The sequence below is a fragment of the Spermophilus citellus genome, assembly GCF_964194105.1.
Source record: "Spermophilus citellus genome assembly, chromosome: 8".
In the NCBI taxonomy this organism is placed as follows: domain Eukaryota; kingdom Metazoa; phylum Chordata; class Mammalia; order Rodentia; family Sciuridae; genus Spermophilus; species Spermophilus citellus.
The window spans coordinates 36964949-36982810 of NC_138189.1; the positions used below are offsets into that span (position 1 = coordinate 36964949).

Here is a 17862-nt window from a genome sequence, read left to right on the forward strand (position 1 = left end):
TTGGAGTGAAAGATGGTTTAAAATAGTGGCTGCCAGGCATGGCATAGTGGCACATGCCTATAATTCCAATTTGGAAAGCAGAGGAAGGAGAATCAGAAGTTGGAGGCCAATCTCAGCAATTTAGGTCCTAAGCAATATAGCAAGACCATGCCTCAAAAAAAAAAAAAAAACAAGAAAAAAAATAGCAGCTGACAAGCTTAATTAATTAAATTTCTTCATAGGCAGATTCATTAACTTGCCCCCAGATTACTAAACCAAAATCTACAGTAGAGCTGTCTGAGAATTTGAATTTTTCTTTTAAAGAACAACTTACCTTTTTCTTATCTATAATTTGGGATTATTAAGATTTGAAACTTTGTCTTAAGTTTCCATCAATTTCTCAGTGATTTTATATGTACTAGATTCCTGACAAAGAAGAAATAAATTAATAAAAAGTGAGAAATAGAAAAGAAGGAGGAGGAAGTAGATAAAGAAGGAAAGAATAGTAAAGAAAGAAATTGAGTCAATTAAAATTCAATTCTAAGTAACTGAAATATAGTTGCATAATTTTCAGACTTTAAATTAATTTTATAGTTAATATTCATAAATGGTCACTATTCTTCAAATTGAATCATGAGGGCTACCTTCTTTTTTATATACCAGCTCTCCATATTAACTGCTATATGAGAATGTTTGTGTACATACAATTAAGTGTACATTTGGTTTCCAACATTCAACTAATATATGAACCTGTAAGTAATTTCAGATTATAATCTCCTAGGGCAAAATATTAGCTGCCTGAAGGTATCTAAGGCCATGCCACTACTCCTTTTTCCCAGATGTGTATTATTTTTGCTGTGTTTTATATTATTAACAAAGTGATAACTTGTCACTCTCCTATAAATAAATTTTATATTAAGAAAAAAACAGGTTATATAATAACTGAGTTCAGCATTGAAAGTCCTTGATAATTATCAAATACTTTAAGTAATTCAATTTTAATCACAGGGGTTAAAAAATAAGGAATCATAGTATATATTTCAATCAACTATAACACTTGACATGAAGTAGGGGCCTGGAGGAGTAAAGTTGAAAGCAAGGCTAAAAGCAGGCTTTAATTTACCTGTATGAAAAAATCATAAACTGAAATAAATAAGGCTCGTATTCTGCCAGCACTTTCCCCCTGAAATGTAGCCAGAGGCCAGAATTACCATGCTGTACAGAACTATTCTATATGTACATGTACTAAGACATAGGACTTTAGATTGTAACTATATTGGGACTCCATCTTAAAAAATGTTACTAGAAAATAATTCAAAATAGACAAACATCATCCTAGGTTTCAGGAATGTGTACTTTATCCTAAGGAAATAATTATGGGTGGCCAAAAGAATTTAATAAACAATACTCATAATCAAAACAAATTAAAAACAACCAAATGTTAAGTAATAGATTATTAAATACATTATGGTAGAAATACAACCTCTAATATTATGTAAGATATATGCTTAACTCAAAAAGTAATTAAGTGAAACGATACCCATAGTACAATAAATAGAAAGATGCAATGTTTTAAAACCATATGTATGTTATTGAAGCATTTGGTAAAGCTATATACATAAAATTAGTTAAAACTGTAGTAACAATAGTAGCCACTAGATACTCTAGGATAAGTTAACTTTTTTTCTTTACCTAAATGTAATTTCTATAATTTCTATTTTCTTATATTGCATGTGTTTTTTTTATTTTTAATTGTTTCATATTTTATATATATATATATATTATTGGGTTTATTTAGACATAATTATACAAGCAGGGAATATAATTTACTCCAATTTGGTTCCCAGTACTTCCCCTTTTCCTCCTCACATCTCTCCTGGTGTTTTCTTCTATTTATTTATAGTTTTCTTTTAATTAGTGTATTACAAGTATACATAAAGATGAATTCACAAGGTATATTCATACATGTTTGATCAGATTCATTCCACCATTCTTCCCTTTTCCTATCCCTTCTCCTTCCCTCTCACTTACCTTTCTCTACTCCATAGATCCTCTCTTCTATTTTCATTGGATTCAAGAAAAATACTTTTTTTTTTTTCTGAAATTCTGTTTTAGAAAATACAGCATTTCAGGGTATCATAGCACATGTCTGTAATCCCAGTGAATCAGAAGCCTGATGAAAGGAGGATTGCAAATTTGAGGACAATCTCAGCCATTTAGTGAGACCCTAAGCAACCTAGTGGGACCCTCTCTCAAAATGCAAAATAAAAAGAGCTGGGAATGTAGCTAAATGGTTACATGCCCTTGGGTTCAAACCCCAGTACCTAAATTAATTAATTAATTAACTAAAAAGAAAATACAGCATTAAGTCATCATTTATAATTTAAAATCTATATTGAATTACACACAGACACTTTCTTGGCCTTTCCCTTTTATATACTCTATTTTTTTTCTCATCTTCCTTGATAGACTTTATGCTTATCTCAAAGAATAAGGCCTTATCTTTTTTAACTTAAAACCAACACATCAATTGCCACATATGAAGGGTAAATAAATATGACAACACCATGAAATAAAAATAAATGTTTGAATGTAATTTAAACAAAATGTAATTTAAACAAATGTAATTTAAAACAAAGAGATAAAATTATTTTTTAAAAAATTTTTGAATATATAGAGGTCAATTTATATATTCACAGGGTATATCTATTTTCTTATTTTTTTTTTGGGGGGGGGTTACCAGGGATTGAACTTGGTGGCATTGACCACTGAGCTACATTCCCAGTCCTGTTTTGTATTTTATTTAGAGACTGAGACTCACTGAGTAGCGCCTCACTTTTGCTGAGACTGGCTTTGAACTCTCTATCCTTCTGCCTCAGCCTCCCCAGCCACTAGGATTACAGGCATGTTCCACCATGCCTGGCTTAATTTAATTTTTTAATGTTCCTTATTTTTAAAAATTTTATCTCTGTTACTGTTGACTCAAATTTCATGTTGTTTTAAAATAAGAACTGTCACAAGCAATAGATTTTACATCATCAAGTGACAAAAGAATTAACACTTAGAAATAAGAAATTAAAATTATTAAAATATACAAACTAAGAAAATAAACATAAAATGGTTAAGTATAAGTGCATTTCTTCAATTTTTGCAATTCATCACTTCCAAGAAGACTTAAATCTTTCTCTTTTGCTGCAGATGTAGGTCAATTATTTAGATATATAAAAAAAAAATCTTGTTTCCGTGGAGCTCTTGCTGTTCTTAATTCCTCAAGTTAATGTACTTGGCAGGGAGTGATTATTGCTTATTAATATAGTAAAAGGAATAAAATTTTTTCTTTGATATAGAAAAGCTATGCCTAAGGCTTTGTCTCCTTAAATCTAGAAGCAAAACAGAGAGAGCTCTGGAGGAAGAGAGATAGGGAATGAAGAAAGAACCTAGAGTGAAAGGGTGGAGAGAGAGAGTGATAAATCAACCTATGAAATATTAGAGCCAGTTGTCTGAACCACGATGGAGAAATGTGGCACTTGCAATGAAAAATAATATAAATAAAAATTTCCCTCTGCACCGTATCTTTCTCAATATATTTAGAATGTTTAAACAAAAGTTGCATGTCTGGGTTTATTATCAAAATGAGACAGGTAAAGAACAACAAAATACAAATACTTGAATGTTAGTATAGCTTCTTTAACTTTACCCCCCACACAACCCAAATTAATTTTTGCTGTTTGGCCATTCTATTTAAATGAATGCAAAACAAAAAAAAAAATATTACTGAGAAAAATCCTTTATTACCATTCAATAGTGAATAATGTTTATGAGTTTTGTAGCTGTACATATACTTATTTTTGCCTTTCACAGGGAGCAATTGTATGTCCTTTAAAAGAAGTCTGAAACGGGTTATTTTTGTTAGATATTTACATTGTGGCCAGTATAAACTTACTTCATTTATTTACTAAATTTACTCAATTGTTTTTGTACTCCTGGTCCTTTGTCACTCTTTTTGGTAGGGAGTTATTTTAGAGTAGAGCCCAGCTGGTACCCCATATCTTTTTAAATTATCCTCTTCATAGCTGGTGTCCCTTTGTTCCTCAGTCCTATTTGTCTCTCTTACAAAGACCAATTAGAATTTCTAGCAGGAAGAGTCTATCCAGCTTCAGAAGCAAATTCTAGGACTATATGACATGTCACTTTTATAATTAGAATGGCAAGTATTAAGCTCTTCATATATGAACTGAGTTATCATTTTTCACCAATTTTTAAAAACTGTTTCTCTCTTGTCTCTCATTTTCAAAGTTCCTGTGTTAGTCACCTCTTCAAACTGGTAGTCCAATATAGTTATAAGGGTTACCAGTCCCTATGAGTAAACCCATGTCCAAATCATATCTCTACTTTTCCATTATAGCTATGTTTGTACTTACTAATCTTGTGCTGTAAACTATTTTAGATAACTGTAATATCATCTAGAACTTCCTAGAGCTCTCATTCTTCTTGACTTGTCTTGAAGAATCATTATAACCTTGAATGTAGTACTTGCTAATAAGAAGTTAAGTTGCTAAGACATGTACTCAAAATACTAGAACATACCTCTAAACTTGTAAAGCTAAGAGATTAAAACATGCTTTAATTCTAGTCTAATTTAATACTATTAACTCTCGCCTTCAGTTCTACTTGATTATTTTTTTCTACTTGTGTGTAAGATATATTTAATTGGAACATGAAGTTGAACTCCCTGAGTCACTCCATTGTTTCAGTAAATGTTTTTTTCTTTTTGACTGTGAATTTTTAAAAAGAGAATTAAAGAAATGATCGACTCATTGACGATTCATTCATCATTTAAGATGTAATTATTGAATATATTTTTGATAGAGACAGCGAGATTGAAAATATCAATGTAACCCTGGAAACAGAAAAAAAAAACAAATCTTATTGTAGAATGATGTTTTAGGTTTATCAGAAATTTAAAGAAATGTTATTTTATGTAGCCAAGCTTCAAAAGAAACATCCACCTTGCAACAAAGGAAATTTTGGCTAACTTAAAAAAAAGAAAACAGTTAAGCCAATATATTAATTTTGTTCCTTCCAGCCACTCAAATTGTATGAGTAGTTAAGAAGAGAAACTAAAAAAAAAAAAAATTACTACTTTTCTGCTTGCTTTATTATGCTCAAGTTTCCTTGCTTGATTACACTCACATTCAAAGCAATTTTGTTCATTTTATGAAAAGTGAATTCTAATTTTCCTGCATTGTTTAGTTAAAATAGTCTACTATGTGAGCTTCTTATTAATTCCTTCTATGACAATGGTTTTCTTTAATAAACACTATAACTGTTCCATAGAGTTTTCGCTAACTTATTTTATTATCACTATTTTCAATAGCAATTTCATTTAATTAGCTTTTTAAAAAAAAGTATCACTGTCCAAGGTTACAAGTGTGTAATTTGCCCTACTGGAAAAACAAAACCTATACTAGCATGAATCTTTTATAGAGGAAGATTATCATAGAAGCCTCTGGGTACCCATTCATGTCAAAGAGTTTCCAGATTACTGATAGAGCTTTGAATCTTATGTCTCTTTATTTTAATGACTACAGTTGTTATTTAATGAATTTTGGAAAGTTGAAAACAAAACCTCACAACAAAAAAAAAAAATACCGAATTCAGGAAAATGCAGAGTTTATCACGGGCTCAATAGGCTTATCTTCTCCAGGTATTGGTTACCTAGAAACAGAATATTTTAGGATTCAAAAGAGAAATTAACATTTAAATAATGTATTACCTTAGGAAACTCTTCTTTGCATGATGTTAAAAATTTAACATTATTACACACAGGTACATAATATGTTTTCTCTTTATAAAAATCAACAGATTGTATAGGAATTTGGGGCAAAGCTCACATTAAAATCTCATTGAAACTTTCTCTTCCCTTTGTTTCTCGTTGGCACTATTGTATCTTCATTTTCTTGCCAAATCTGTTGTTTCATTTACTACCTCAGCTCTCACATCCTTAAAAGGATGGGTTCCTAAAGTCTGCTATTCATCCCCCCTGCCTTGTTTTTCTTCCTCTTTCCTCTTTGTTAAGGTTCTTTTCCCTTTCTTGCAGAGGTTTAGCAAATTTCTTACAAAGGTTGGCTTCAGCCCCATATTTCCATGGTGTGAGCTCCTAATTTAAGAGCAACTTCTGGGCCAGACTATCAGGACATCCCTCCATCCTCTCAGAATCAATCTATCCACAGCCAGTTCCTATTCATTTACATTATGGTGACAAAGATGTCAGTTACGCCATGGCTCGCATGCTGTCACTACAGAAATCAGCGCAAACAGCTGTGAAAGTGAATGCCAGTTACGGACGTGAGCATCATATTTACGAGGAGAAAAACGGAGTGTGGCTATCATACTAGAGGAATAAGGGAACACAGGCAGAGTTTAGCATATTAGGATGGTTCCCCAGGTATAAAGTGATTAAGGCCTGCAATAAAAAGATAATTTTTGACTCTAGTAATAAGTGAATAAATTAAGTGAGGAAGAACATCAGCAAAATGTCAGAGAATTATCTTTGATGTCAGATAATTTTCTTTGAGCTGAACTGAGTTACCCCAAAAATTCACATGCTGAAGCCCTCATATCTAGTATCTCCAAATGCAACTATAATTGGAGATAGAGCCTTTTAAGAAATGATTATTTTAAAATGAGGCCCTTAGGGTGGGTCCTAATCCAATTTGACTTGTAATAAGAACTGAAAATTTGATACAAAGAGATACCAGGGATGAACAATCCCAGAAGATAAACCATGTGAGGATGCAATAAGATGACCATTTACAAACACAGAGAAAGGCCTAAGAAGAAACCAGGCCAGCCATCACTCTGAGCTGTTGCTTCAATGTCACATTTTTTGCTACTTTGTTAAGGCAACCCTAGCAGACTAATAATACCCATAGAAAAATCAAAGGAGATGAACAGTACAACACATTGAGTCCATTACATAGGACCCTGTAGTTTAAATCACAGAAAGAGCATAATAGGAATTAAAGCAGAACATTGCAGTCTATTTTTAATAATTTCTGTTGTTTATATTAATTTAGTCCTTCAAATAGTATCACAAATAATAATAAAACTCTATGTATAAAAAATAAATAGCACACTTCATTGTTTCCTTCTTAAATGTCCCTCTCTATATTTTCTTATTTTCTCATGCCCTATATTCTTAAGAGTGTTTTTCTAAGTTTTAACACAATACATGATAATTTTACATAGTTATGAGCTACAGTGTGATGATTTGATACTTATATATAATTTATAATGATCAAATCAAGATGCTTAGGAATTCCATCTCCTGAAACATTTATAATTCTCTTGTACTGGGAACATTTAAACTCTTCTAGTTCCTCGTGAAACATAATAAATTGTTGTAAACTATAGTCATCCCATGCTGCAAAGCACTAGAACTTATTCCTCCTGTCTACCCCTGTACTCTTATCTGATCCTCTTCTAGGCCAAGTTTCTTGAATAATTTGTTCATAAAATTAAATCCACAATCCTACTCCCTCCTCAGCACCCTCAAACCAGTTTCTGATTACATAACTGTCCTAGCAGGACCCATCTGTATCTTCAGTGCTCAGGGCGCTAAGATTCAATAATGGGACCAGTTCTGAGGATGGAGGATGATGTTCAATTCAACTGGTTTATTTTCCCTACCTTCACCATATGTCATGGTTGATTTAAATGGTCAACTTGATTGGATAAAGAGATGCTGAAGAGGCTTCTGGGTGTGTCAGTGAGAGTGTGTCTAGGAATGATTGGCATGTGGGAGAGTGAATTGAAGTGAAGACCCTCCCTAAGTGGGGGAAGCACCATCCAATAACCTTGGAGGCTTGGATGAGAATGAAAGTTGAAAGAACAGGGAAGCTGCAGCAGATGCAAGCTAGATGCTTCTTGAATGGGGTCTTGATTGTTGCTGCAATCGCCTGAGGATGTCAGACTCTCACTCCTTCACTCTTCCAAAGTGGACTCTGCCAGTGATTCTCCAGGGAATCTCCAGAAGCCTTCAGTCTTGGACTAGGATAGCGACATTGATCCCTCTGGTTCTGAGGCTTCAGCATCTTGGACTGTGCTGGTACTGGTTCCTCCAGCTCTCCAGCCTACAGATGGCCATTGCGGACTACCAGCTTCTGGTTGTGTAAGCCAATCTAATAAATCCCCTTTTTATTATCATACTTCCTGTTGATTCTGTTCCTCTAGAGAACCATGACTAATACACCATTTTAACAAATTTCATCTAACAGAGATAAACACCACCTAATTGTTAATGCCAGTAGGCCTCATTTAATCGATTTCTCATTTAATTTAAGGTACATGGGCAATTCATTACTATTCCTCTATTTGTTGTTCTTTTCAACCCCTTAGAGAATAATATGTCTTCTTTTCTTGGTTCTTCTACCCCTCTGACTTACCCGATTATGCCCCCTTTCTGAATTTTCTTCCACCTGTATTTTACACACATTGATCTTATCATACAGTCGGATCCTCAAACCAGTGCTTTTCTTAATCTAACTATCCCCTTGGATTTTCCCACATATTCTTGTAGTTTTAAGATAAATGTATGCCACTTGCCCCCTTTTCCTTCCTGATCTATGCCAATATACAGTTCTAGCTTCTTCCCAGAAAAGCAGGCTTATAATACAAATCTCTGCTGGACAACTCCTCCTGAATATGCCTGTTGCATTTGGGGCACATAGGCATGTATCTTTTAATACATGTATCTTAAATGAAGCCACTACCATCTGCAAAATTATTCAGCTTAATACCTTGCAGTCAGCCCATGTACAACCACTAAGTCATAAAACCTGAAAAATTCATCTAATATTCTTAAATGTGGTATTGTTTGCTTTTGCTCAATTGCTACTTTTGAAAGTCTTGGAGATCTATTGCCCAGACTAATGCAACAACCCCTTAACTGGTTTCTCTAATTCTTATCTTGGTCTTTTACATTCATCTTCTGTACTGTTATGAGTAAGGTAATGAAAATATCAATCTGACCATGACATACCTCTGTTGAAAGCTTCTGGACATTCTTACTCCAAAAGATACAAGCACATAGAAACATAACACAATGCATGCACTTCCTATTATAATGGCTTAAAAGATCATACTAAAGAAGGACCTTAAATATTTCTTCAGCCTGAGTTAACACTAAATTTGTGGAAGTTCTCCTGATCTTTTGAGGCTGTTTCATTTCTCTGACTTTGGGCACTCTGCTTTCTCTGTCATGAAGTCCTTCTCCATCTCAGACTAACTGCTTTCCTGTAAGGGCTTTTGATTTTCTTTTTCCAGATTTCTTCAGAGACACATTGTTGATGGATCAGGTGACATTCATATGTGCCATAGAATAGTCTTACCAAATTCAGTATATTGGAATAATATGCTAGTTTTTAGATAAGGGGTATTTTATTTCAAATTCTCTATACCTACCATGGTGTATTTGTATATGGCAATCTGAATTCATTCTGTATCAGTTATCAGAAATTATGTATTCATTGTATTATGAAGGCATATATTTTGGATTTCTATATTTTAAAATGAATTACTTACCATATTTATGGGGTCAACTGGTCCAATGCTGTTTACATAAACATCAGTTTCTATTACTGTGGGCCTCACTGCAAAACATCAATAAAGAGAATATTATCAGAAATTATCTTAAAGAAATCATAGTTTTAAATCAATCTTAATAACTCATGTTTTTATTATTTCAATCATAAAATATTCCTCATGATGAGATGTAGACACATTCTCTATTTCAAAAACATAAAATTTTTCAGTTGAAAAATTAATGATTTATCTAAAAAAGTATGTTTTAACTAAAAAATTCCCCTATGAAAATATTTAAATATAAAATATCTAAACCAATAACCTTAGATAAAGTTTCTAGTGTAAAACATAATTATATATTTAGAGCTACCTAAGATAAGAAAGCTAATTCACTAAAATATTTGCTAGATAATTAACTTGGAGAATTTTGAATTAGGAGGTATGCTAGAACCTAAATAGTATATAACTCTCCTTATTGCTAAATGTTCTGCTAAATGTTTAACAGACTTGCTCACAGAGAGGTGAAAAAAATGTACTAATTTGTAGTTTTTGCTGATTTCAAAGTTGCAAATACTCCCTCAATGCCTGATTAAAGATATCAATATGAAATCATGGAATTCAGAGCTAGAATAATATATGGTTACATGTCTATTGTGAACCAGCAAGAACCAGTTCTAGCACACACTGGAATTTGTAATATAGCTATTAGGATTAAAGGACATAATGCCTGTAAAGAAATCACCTCCAGGTCTAACTCATATGATCTTAATAAATATTTATGCATGCCCCCTTCCTCCCTCCCTTATTAGCAACATTCTTTTAGATTGGTGATAGCAAATTCCAAGGTTCCGATGTAAGGCATCTATTTACTTAATTCTCAGTTATTGTATAGGCATTCCTATTGACCTTATCTATTGTGCATTGTATGTAACCATTAGTATTTTTCCACTTAGTCTTTAAAAGGTACATTAAATACGTTTATATTATATCAAAATGTGTGCAACTCTTCAGCTTTGTGAACACTTACCAAATGATATAATTAACAAATATCCATAGCAGTGCCTTATTTGATGGTGCTCTAGACTTCTTGATCCCTTTGGGGATTTCCTTCAATAAGATTTTTGGGTTCTATTTTGGTTTACATGTGAGGTGTCCTCCAAAGATTCATGTGTGAGACAATGCAAGAAAGTTCAGAGATGAAATGATTGAGTTATGAAACTCTAAACCTAATCAGTGCATTAATCCATTGAAATGGATTAACTGAGTAGTAATAATAGGTAGAATGTGGTTGGAAGAGGTAAGTCACTAGGGGCCTGCATTTGGGGTATATGTCTTGTCTCTGGTGAACAGAGTGTTCTCTCTCTCTCTCTCTTTCTCTCTCTCTCTCCTTTCTTGTTGCCACGTCTAGAACTGTCTTCCTCTGCCATGCCCTTTGGTCTTGATGTTCTGCCCCACCTTGAGCACAGAGCAATGCAGTTAACCATCTACCGACTGAGACCTCTGAAACCATGAGCCCCAAATAAACATTTCTTCCTTTACATTGCTCTTTTTAGGTCTTTTATTCACAGTACTGAAAAAGCTAACTAAAACAGATTGCTTTAATGAAATTTACCTGAGTAATGGTGATTTATACCCATATATTTTTCTGTTTGCTATGAAAAACATTTTCACATAATTTCTATTACTCCCTTGAGGATCACCACCCAATAAGATACCAAGGATTCATTTTCTAATTCAGAAAATGCTTGTTAAGGAAGGATATAAAGCATTTACAAGGTGAACCACAAGAAGACAAGCATTTCAAGAAGATAATCTGTCACATATTTCACAAAGAATTTTATAAAGAGAAAGGTAAATGAGATAAAGCAAAAAAAAATTACCTTGCAGGTTCAAATTTTCTGGTATTACAGCAGAGTTTTAATTACATTTGTTCAATTCCCCTTGCTGAATTGTCTGTATTCCCTTTTTGGTCTAGTATTTATCACTCATAATTCAGAGGTTGCGAATGACCTGGCAGGATATATCTCCACCTTTAATACATGGCCCAATCTGCCTGTCTGAATGTTTCTGCAGCCCTATTCTCTCTATTGGTTATTTTCCAATCTGGCACAGTTTCTAAGCTACCAAAGCTCCATGGTAAAGAGACATTTTGCAAAATAGTACTTACATGGCTTTAAAACAATATTTATTTTTACCCCTTGCAATAAAAAAAAACACTTCTTTTAGGAAAACACACATTACATAATGACTTTTTTCCCTCAGACAAAAAAAAAAAAAAAAACCTTACATGTTATACATATTTTATTAACTAGAAATGTGTTTTTAAAAATCTTTTTAAAAACAGTTTCGGTATGTGAAACTAAGCTTTCATACTTTTACACTAAATGAAAAGGTAACTCACCCTGCTAGTTAATCCTTAGATGATGTAAATAAAAGGATTTTATAATTTAACTTAGGTTGATGATATTTTCTGAGATGAGTTGTTTTAATTGTTTGCCACTTTTTTGTGACAAGTTATACATTGTAGCCAATTAATATCTGTAATTAAGCTAATTTCAGCTACTGGTTTTTCCAAAAGCCAATTAAAAATACTAAAATAGGTATTTTAATTTCGCAATTATAACTGATGTAAGCGCATACCATTCTTACATAGATTTTTTTTCAAGTATACTGATGAATCAACAATATTAAGTTCCTGATTTTATTGCTCAATACTCAGGGCTGAATACTGTTTACATTGAGAAATAAATGATTCTTGAGGAAATTTTTAGTTAAAGGACATATTTGTCATATTTACAGTGCAGAAAGTTTGGTAGGGGAGTTACCCTACTTTCTGGATATCAAAATCTCCCAGCCAACTATAGGATGAAGCTACATATATCAGAAAACCCTTAATTCTGGCCTTAATATATGAGCTACTTAGCAATGGGGATATAATCAACATGAAGCAACTGCACCTGGGCTGGGACAGTAAGTTCAAGGTCGAATACTGCTATCAATAAAGAAGATACTCAATTAGCAATCATTAAATAAATATATGTTTGCAAAGTATGAATTATGTTGTTATTTTGTAACCTATTTTGTAATTTTATGCTGCTGGCCTTTGATCTATATTTTAATCTGCATGCCCAAAAGTTGAGGAAGAATAAAGTTGAAAGTAAAACAAAATATCCCAGATTAATTTTGAAACTATTGCTGGTGATTTTATGTGACAAAATATATAATTAAGAGAAAACCAAAAGAAATTTGTAACTGTTCCTTAATAATGAGTCCTTTTCACTTTGATTGACTAAGGGTATGAATAATACTGTGGGTAAAACTAAAATTAGAGCTTCTTAAAAGGTGAGAAAATACCTTTTCTCAGTACTATGATTTTTTTTTTAGTATAAAGTTTGTTCAACTGCAGGATCTTCATGATGTTCAAAGAGGAAAAACACAATATTTTAATTCAAAACTTGAAAAACACAACTGAAAAGGAATTGTCATTTTAGGACTATTTAATGATGTCTTGAAAGTAGACACAGACTATGTTTAATTCATCAATACACACTAAGATCAAAGATCTTTCTTTGCAGTAGTGTAACAATGAGTCAGAAACCCATGTACTGCTACAGCAAATTACATTTTTTAATATATAGAAGGCAGATAGAGATGACATTAGATCATCTTTGTAAAACCTCTTTCTGTGCTGTGATTTAAGTACTTTGCTTTAAGAACACCAGCAGAATGTAAGTAGATAAACTCCCAGAGGGAGATAGAAAGAATAGAGTCAGAGTAACTTGAGCATCCACAGAATAGGAAGAGAGAGAAAAACTTTAATATATTAAAGAAGAAAACAGTGAGACCAATAAAATTTCCATATTTGGTTAGTCCGTAACTAAGGCACAACTGAGGACAACCAATCCTTTATGTGGATAATTGGTTTATCAATAAGAAAATATAAACCAAAATACAATATTTTATTTTTTTTCCTCAATCAATTTAAGCATGTTTTCTTAGTCACCCTTCTACGACCTTTTAAAGAAATTTCCAGCCAGTTATATAGCTTTTCAGCAATGTTTACTTATTAAATAAGTAAGGTCAATTAAAATTTCTAATCAGAAGGAACAGTTTTACAGTTTTTATTTCTTATCATCCAAGAATAGTCATTAAAAATAAGTAAATAAATAGCTCCACTAATCTAGATATTATAGATATTATAGTTACTCCTTCAATGTATGTTATTTCATTTAACTGATATATTGACAGAGATTAATTAATATCTTTCAGTTCTTAAAACATCTCAGTCTGAATTAGTTATCAGAATTATATTGAGTGAATTATACTGGCTTAGTGAAATGAGTTGGGAATCTCTATTTTTCCATTTACTAAAAGTTATTTTATTAAGATTTATATTACTTCTTTCTTACATATCTGATAAAATTCACTACTGGAGAGAAAAAAAATGACTATTTCTGACCTGGATCCTTAGCCTTGAAATACATTATTGGGACAAGTGAAAATTGAACATGAGTATTCAATGGTAGTAAATTATCAATATCATCTTTCTGGTTTTGATGGTTGTACCACACTTATATGAGGTTAAAATAAACAAATTTAAAATAGAAATCAATAACAATAAAATCTATCTTGAAAATTCCCCCAAATATTTATAAATCAAGCAATATTTAAAATAATCCATGAAGCAGAAAAAATTTAAGGAAATTTTTTTCACAAAATATGAAAGAATGAAAGCCAATTTATGAGTTAGTGAAATTGACCAAAAAATTCAAAAACATTACAATAAATCTTTATTTGCTTAAAGAAAAACCTGTGTTTATTAAGGAGATTGAATTTATAACCAAACATCTTCCAACAAAGAAAATCCAGACCAACATCACAGTTTACAATCATCTCACTGGAATGAGAGAAAAACTGGATAAGAGCTGGAAGGAAACAATAAGGAATTTAGTTCAACATTCAACATGCAACTTCCCCTGAGGGTATTTGCTAATTCCTGCAGTGTTCATGTGTATGATGTGATGCTGACAAACCAAATATAAACGGTGTCTAAGCATTTACAATAATGTGGAGGAAATTCAACTGTTTCAGGGAAAACTGGACAATCAAGGTGTGAGGTTTCTGGTAACAACCTTAAACTCGCAGTTGAGACAACTCAAATGATTATTCCTTAGGAAAAAGAGAAATAAAAAGAGTATGTTCTCCAGTCATAATGGAATTAAATTAAGTATCATTGATAAAATAAAACTAAATAAAATCCCAGTTATCAAAACTAAGGAATATTTATATGACTAATCCATGTCCCCAAGAAGACATTACAAAGGAATAAAATATGAATGGTTAAAGCAGTGCTTAAGGAAATTCATATAAGTTTCTTAAACCCCATCTCCAAATATTCTTCCAAAACCACACAGAACAACAAAAAAATGGAAAAAATAAAACTGCACAAAAGTTATATCCTCAGCATGGCTTGAAGACAGAAGACCCAAATTTCCAAAAGACTATCTATAAAAAAGTAAAAAGGGGCTGGGGATATAGCACAGTTAGTAAAGTGCTTGCCTTGCATGCACAAGGCCTGGGATTCAATCCCCAGCACTACCAAAAATAAAAAATTAAAAAGTGAAAAAAAGAAAATCAAATTCTGGCAAGAACTCTCTCTACATTACAATTTTTTCATCAACACTGCAGACTGGAATAAAGTGTGCAGAAGAGAGAAAAAAGGAGTCAGCAATAGGCCTGTGATAGATCTAAAAGGGTCACTAAAGAGAAGAAGCATATTGTCAATTTGAAAACATTTAAAAATGTGTTCCAAGACCAGAACAAGAACTAACAGAAAAGAAGTATATAAATGTGTGTGCTATGAAAGAATAGTCTTTAAAACAAAATGTTTCAATATGATGTTGACTATGAGTTTGCTACATACACCTGTTATTATATTGAGGTATGTCCTTCTATACCCAATTTGTTCAGAAGTTTTATCATGAAGGGATGTTGAATTATATGGAATGATTTTTCTGTATCTATGGAGATGATCATGTGACTTTTCAGTCTTGATCTTATTTGTGTTACATACTACTTTTATTGATTTTGCATGTATCAGATTATCCTCACATCCCTGGAATGAAACCAACTTGATGATGGTGTGTGATCTTTTCAATGTGTTGTTGAATATGCAACATTTTGTTGGTGATTTTTGTATCTGTGCTGATTAGGGATATCGATCTACAGATTTTTTTAAATGTTTTGTCCTTTTCAGGGTTTGGTACCAGTTAATGTTGGCCTTGTAGGGTGGGTTTGGAAGAGTTTCCTCCCTTTCACTTCTATTAATTATTTGGAGAGAATTATATTAGTTTTTCATTAAAAGTTTGAAAAAAATCAGTGGTAAAGACATCTAGTCTGAGATTTTTGTTCTTAGGAGACTTTTTATTACTTATTCATTTTCTTTGATTGTTATTAATCTATTTGGGTATGTTTATATCTAATTCATTCAATTTCAGTAGGTCCTATTCATCCAGGAATTTGTCCATTTCTTCTAGATTTTCCAAATTAGGGCATATAATTTTTCCAAATAATCTCTAATGATTTCTCAAATTCTTCTTTTGTAATGATGTCTCATTTTTCATCTCTAATTTTATTTATTTGAGTCTTCTCTCTATTTTTGGTTGGTCTAGATAATGATTCATCTTATTTTTTTTTCCAGTGCTGGGCATCAAACTCAGGACCTTGGACATGCCTGGAAAATGCTCTACCAATGAGCCATATCTTCACACCCAACTTTGTTTATCTTTTTAAAGAACTAACTTATTAGTTCATTGATGCTTTTTATTGATCTTTTAGTCTCGATTTCATTTATTTCTGCTTTGCTCTTTATTATTTCTTCTATTTGGGGGGAGGGTTCACTTATTCTTGCTTTTCTAAGGTATTGAGCTACATTCATTAGGTTATTTATTTGAAATCTTCTATTATTTGATGCTGGCACTAGTTTCTCTAAATTTCCCTCTTGGTGTTGTTTTTTGTGTATCCTACAGGTTTTGGTATGCAGAAAATTGATGAAACTGGAAAGTATCATGTTAAGCACAAACCACTATGTAAAAGTAGAAAAGAGATTACTAGAGTCTAATCCTAGGTTTTAGAGGGCCAGCAGAAGGGGGAAGAGATGAAAGTGGCAGCAGAGACAGAAAGAGTGATGGACATGATCAATGCACATGTATTCACATATGAAAATATTACAGCAAATCCCACTAATATATACAATTGATACATTAGTATTTATAACAATTTTTTTCTGAGCAAAGAGAAATATAAAAAAAATCCACTTTAGAAATTGTATGGTAATGGGAAAAAGAAATAGAGGTGGATTTTATGCTCCTGCAAAAACATAATATGCACCTATCAGAGAACACACACCACCATACCAACATATCCATTTAAAGGATCCAGGCTTTCTTATTATGGCATAAGAGCATGAATCAACTAATAATCTGACAAAACACCTATGAATCAAAAAATAAATGATAAAACTATTATTGCAAAGTAAGAAAACAAGATCCAATACAAATCAAGCATGGAAAAAAATCCCCCAAACACTTTTATTGTCAGCATCCTATAGAAAACTGCTCTAAATGGTTAAATGTATTTAAACATGCACTTAGGGACAGAAAAAAAATGACTTCAAATCAATTTTAGAAAGCAACAAAGAAGAATACACTTTCCTGACCCCTTAAACAAAAAAGCAGAAATGAATAGAGAATTGATTAAATGTAGGAAAGAAAGAAATGGAAGAAAAAGATAAAATTACAAGATGACTGACATCAATACACACCCAAAAAATGTAGTAATAGGCAGGAAAAAACTAGAGCACATAGATGTGAAAAACATAAGTCAGAAGACCAGAGAACATGTGGTGTAAACACAAGTAAATCAGAGTGTGATTAAATAGTTTTTAGTTAAATCCATGAAGAAAACCAATATAATAGTTTGCAACTAATATTAAACCCTGAAATGCAAAATAAATCAATAAGTCAATAAGTAAATATTTCCTAGACTAGAAAGAAATCCTGAAATTACATTATTAAAAGAATTAGAAATTTGGAAAAAAAGATTACCCAAGTTAAACAACTTGAGACATATAACTATAAAACTACTCAGTTGAAATAAAAAGAAAAATGCCAAAGGTAACAGGGCTAAGCAACTGGATGGATATGAGACTTCTCAAAAATAACTCAACAAAGTAAGTCACCAGTGAACTAACATATTGAAAAGAAACTCAGTGATAAAAATCATGAATCAAGGGTTTTG

The 17862-nt window shown here is 32.1% G+C and overlaps 1 protein-coding gene across 2 annotated transcripts in view; it reads right to left on the reverse strand.

Moving 5' to 3' along the window:
- GABRG1 (gamma-aminobutyric acid type A receptor subunit gamma1) overlaps window positions 1-17862 on the reverse strand; it is a gene marked incomplete at both ends in the record, with an annotated part of 78644 nt that overhangs the window by 33098 nt on the left and 27684 nt on the right. For both annotated transcript variants that reach the window (XM_081304483.1, XM_081304482.1), the window contains one exon: window positions 9565-9632. In XM_081304483.1, the coding sequence (XP_081160609.1) occupies window positions 9565-9632 (68 nt within the window). The remainder of the gene's footprint in view (window positions 1-9564; window positions 9633-17862) is intronic.